At 37.3% G+C, this 4,869-nt stretch overlaps 1 protein-coding gene across 1 annotated transcript; it reads left to right on the top strand.

Moving 5' to 3' along the window:
* Nucleotides 1-1,631: 1,631 nt before the first annotated feature.
* On the top strand, nt 1,632-2,228 carry LOC138875683 (uncharacterized). The gene has a single exon (XM_070154541.1). The coding sequence runs from the start codon at nt 1,632-1,634 to the stop codon at nt 2,226-2,228; it is 597 nt and encodes a 198-aa protein (XP_070010642.1).
* The last annotated feature ends 2,641 nt before the right edge of the window (nt 2,229-4,869 follow it).

The following is a 4,869-nucleotide window of genomic DNA, read 5'->3' as shown; positions in this document are numbered from 1 at the left end:
TTATAAGGCCAAGTGTCTCACTTTGGGGTGCGATATGAATAATTTTCTAAGTGTGAATTCTCAGAGAAAAAAAAGGGGCACTTTCGGGTCATGTCATCTCAGAGGAAGGCGTGAAAGTGGATTTTCAAAAAATAGAGGAAATGAAGAATTGGTCTAGACCCACATTAGTATCTAGTATAAGAAGTTTCTTGGCTCTAGTAGTCTGTTATAGGCCTTTCATAGAGTGATTTTCATCTATCTCATCCCCTTTGACTAGACTGACTCAGAAGATGGTCATGTCTTGGTGGTTAGACGATCGCAAGAAATGTTTTGAGGATTTGAAGAAGAGGTTGACTTTAGCACCAATCTTGACTTTAGCTCCACCTTCACGCTACTCTTCTAGTATGTGTTTTAATGTAGCATGGTAAAGTCATAGCCTATGCATCCGGACAACTCAAGTCTCACGAGAAGAATTATCCAACTCATCATCTTGAGTTAGCAGTCATGGTATTTACGCTAAAGATCTGGCGCCATTATTTGTATACAGTGTATGATGATATTTTCACAGATCACAAGAGACCTAGTACATCTTTAAGTAAAGAGAACTGAATCTTCATCAGAGAAGGTGGCTCGAATTTCTCAAGGATTATGATACTGATATCCTCTATCATTCGGGGAAAGCAAATGTTGTAGCTGATACTTTCAGTAGGTATTTTATGGGAAGCTTAGCTTATGTTGAAGCAGACAAGCGAACTATGACGAAGGAAGTCCACTATTTAGCATGTCTAAGAGTTCAACTTCTGGACTCCGAACATGGTGGCGTTATTTTTTAGAACATGGTTGAATCCTCCTTAGTAGACAAAGCGAGGGAAAAACCATTCATTGTTCCCTACTTATTGCAGCTGAAGGAGGGGATTCATAAGATTACAGTTTTTGAACAAGGGGGAGATGATGGAACTTTGAGTTATAGAGGCAGACTATGCGTTCCGGACGTAGATGGGATCAGAGAGCGGATTATGTATGCATCCCATAATTCCATGTATTATATTCACCAAGTACCACAAATATGTATTATGATCTTAACGAGATTTATTGGTGGAACGACATGTAAAAGAACGTAACAGATTTTTTGGCTAAGTGACAAAATTGTCAGCACGAGAAAGCCAAACACCAGAGGCGTGGTGGTTTGGCTCAAAGTATAGAAATTCCCGTGTGAAAATGAGAGATGTTAAACATGGACTTCATAACAGGTTCACTACTCGTTTCGGAAGAATAATTTGATTTGGGTGATTGTAGATCGACTTACCAAGTCAGCTCACTTTTTACCCATGAAGATTACAAATTCAGCAGATGATTATGCGAAGCTGTATATCCAAAAAATTATCCGATTGCATGGGACTACTTTGTCCATCATCTTTGATCGTGGTGCTCAGTTCATGTCCAACTTTAGGAAATCCATTCAGAAAGGATTGGGCACAGGGGTCAACCTCAGCACAACCATTCCTCCTCAAATGAATGGCCAGGCAGAGCACACTATTTAGATTTTTCATGATATGTTGAGGGCGTGTGTTATCGATTTTAAAGGTAATTGGAATGATCATCTACCCCTCATTAAGTTTGCTTAAAATAAGAACTACCATTCTAGTTTCAACATGACACCATATGGAGCTATGTATAGGCGAATGTGTAGATCACCAATTGGTTTGTTCGACATTGATGAAGCAGAGTTATTGGGACCCGATTTGGTTTATCAGGCTATGGAGAAAGTTGAGTTAATTCTGAAGCATTTGAAGACGGCTCAGAGTCACCAAAAGACTTATTCATATTTGCGGCATAGAGATTTAGAGTTCCAACTTGATGATTGGGCATTTCTAAAAGATTCACTAATGAAAGGCGTTATGAGATTTGGAAAGAAGGGGAAGCTTAGTCCCCGCTATATTGGGCCATATAGAATCCTGCGAAGGATATGGCAGGTGGATTATGAGTTAGAATTTCCACAACAATTATCTATTGTACACCCAGCATTTCATGTGTCCATGTTGAAGAAATTCATGGGACCCTCGTCTCTTGTGGTCCGTAAAGAGATTATAGGGGTTAAAGATAGCCTAACTTACGAAAAAATTCCAATGGCTATTCTTGATCGTCAAATCCGCAAGCTCAGAACTAAGGAAATATCTTCAGTGAAAGTGCTCTGGAGGATCAGAAGGTTAAAGAGGCTAAGTAGGATCATGAAGAGACATAAAGTCTAGATATCCCCATCTCTTAGAAGATCAAGCGGAAAGTGTAGAAGGTAACTAACCTTCTCATTTTGACCTTACATGATAATGTCCATGTCTTTTATTATTCAGTCAGTTCAGTAGCCATTCAGTTCAGTACCTATTCAATTTAGTATCTTAGTAGTTCATTAATCCTATATTCTATCAGTTTTTAATGCATGTGTTCATTATGATTTAGCTTTCACATGTTTCCATTAGTCCCGTTTAAGGTCCATAGTTAGCTGTAGATACAATCGGAACAATCATATAAGGACCAATGATCCCAAAGGGGGGGGGGGGAGATATGGATGCGTTAAATAAGTATTAATGTGACCTTTTAGGCCTTTGAAGTCGTATGGGGATGAGTATGGGTGTAAGCAGTTATTTTGGAATCAAAACGAAGAGTAAGGTGCTTAAATTTTTATAAAATCGGTTAAATTTATGGGAGGTCCATCTTAAACCCTTAGAGAGTTCAAGACCATGAAAATTCACAGCTTTAGATAGTGCAAGGACATGAAAACTTACTGGCTTAGACTCTTAAAGGCAATGTCCAGTGAATTAACCTTAACACCCCTGACAGTGCAAGGCCGTGTAGTTTGGCGCTTCTGATGGCGCATTGCACTATTATTTTGGTGTCTCTGATAATGCCTCATGCTAACGATGTTTATCTGAGCTACTTTTATTTCCTCCTCAGTTTTTGGGACACAAAAAATTATTTAAAAGTCCTACGTAGTCCCCCACACCCCCCAAAACCTAAAAACTAACTCTAGTAAGGGAAGCTCTCAAGAACCTAACTCCCCCATAGCTCCTCCATCATCCAAGGTAAGTTCTCAATGATTTTAAGTTAATTTCTCTTCTCCAAAACCATATTAACATGGGAAAATACTTCAAATCATTAGATATTTGATTGAGACACCATTGTTCACAAAAGAAACCATAGAACTTAAATTCAAGAGGATTAAACTTCAAATAGATAATGCTTCTACTTCCTAATAATTTATAACTATGAATTAATGAGTTTTTGAAGAATAGGTGATGGGTTTGACAAAGGGAATCAAATGAATTATGCTAAGGTTTTGGGTTGTTAACTTAAGATTGTTATAATCATTTGGGTGATGAGAAATAGTGTTAGTTACATCTATTTGGGATTGTAGAACCACCTAGAAGCAGTAGAATGAGAATTGGGTGAAAAAATACCATTAATGAGGGGTATAAGGCTTTACACTATAAGGTGTTTGATAAAATACCCAAGTAACAAAAACATGAGAATTAGTGCTAGTATTGGTTCCTCTTGATATATATTTCCATATATTATTGTTGAATGAGGCGACGGACATTGTGATACGCTTAAAAGGGCAAGAGACAAGGTATGGGAGGATAACGCTATTTATGTTTAGGAATTTTATGATTCTCCCTACGTCCTATTATTTATGACTATTACAAATTTATTTAGAAAGTAATTGTACCTTAGTTCCATGAATAGTTGTAGTACTTCTATTCTCTAGATGGCATAGTTTCATAATTCATTCAATATCCTATGAGTCTTAGTTATGACGAATCAGGTTATTATGAACACGTGTCTCAGTCTAGTTCTATTAAGCATTCGAGTATCATGTAACTCGATATGAAACAGTATTCCAGTATCATATATTACAATAGGATTCTCTATTCCCGATTTTAAATCACTAAATGTTGAACACATGTATTTAGGCCTGAGGCTGCAGTTTATAGTATATGAATTTTTGGTCTTGAAGTTGCAGTTTATGCTTTATGCCTTTTCGGCCTGAGGCCGCAGTTATGTATACGTATACTTGGGCCCGAGGCCGGAATTTGTGCACATATATATTGAGCATGAGGCTGCAATTTATTATTAAAATAAACAGGTGGTACATCATTAATAAGATGGAGTATTTATATCCTTACTTCCTTACCAGTTCTCAATTCTCAGTTATCAATTATTAGTTCAATTCAAAATTTCAGTATTTATAACTCTTTCTTTCAGTTGTTTTACATACAAGTTCAGTTCAAATGTACTGACGTCCCTTTTTTCTCGGGTCATGCATCTTGCCATGCAGGTAATAATTTACAGGTTGACGATTCTGCTTGCTAGGACATCTTGTATCAGCTATTGGTGAGCCCAGTCTTGTGGGACATTATCCCTTTTTTTGGTCTTTATAGTATTTAAGTTAGTAAGGTATGTCGGGGACCCTGTGCCGGTAAACCATTAGCATTTTAGTATTCTTTATCGGCTTCATAGACTATAGTCCAGACAGTCAGATATTAGCATGCTTTTATGTGTTAGCCTAACAGAACCATCAACACTCCAATCCGAGGTCAAATACACAAAAATCAAATTAGGTCAACTCTTCCAACTCAAAACTTCCTAGTTGAGAATCAATCTTCCAAATAAATCCCAAACCACTTGAAAATCAAAGCCGATGATATGTGCAAGTCATAATATACTCTATGAAGCTACACATGACCTCAAACCACTAAACTAAATATAAATGCTCAAAACGATCGGTCGGGTTGTTAGCCCATGCAAATAAACTGGCTTCTAGATATGAGTTTGTGCCAATATCTTATATAGGTAGGTAGTCATGACTAGTATAAAGTGCACATACTTAGTCAATCT

Source organism: Nicotiana sylvestris, chromosome 8 (genome assembly GCF_000393655.2).
Source record: "Nicotiana sylvestris chromosome 8, ASM39365v2, whole genome shotgun sequence".
In the NCBI taxonomy this organism is placed as follows: Eukaryota; Viridiplantae; Streptophyta; class Magnoliopsida; order Solanales; family Solanaceae; genus Nicotiana; species Nicotiana sylvestris.
The sequence above is the reverse complement of the archived record's forward strand: the minus strand, read 5'-3'. Positions and strand labels throughout refer to the sequence as shown.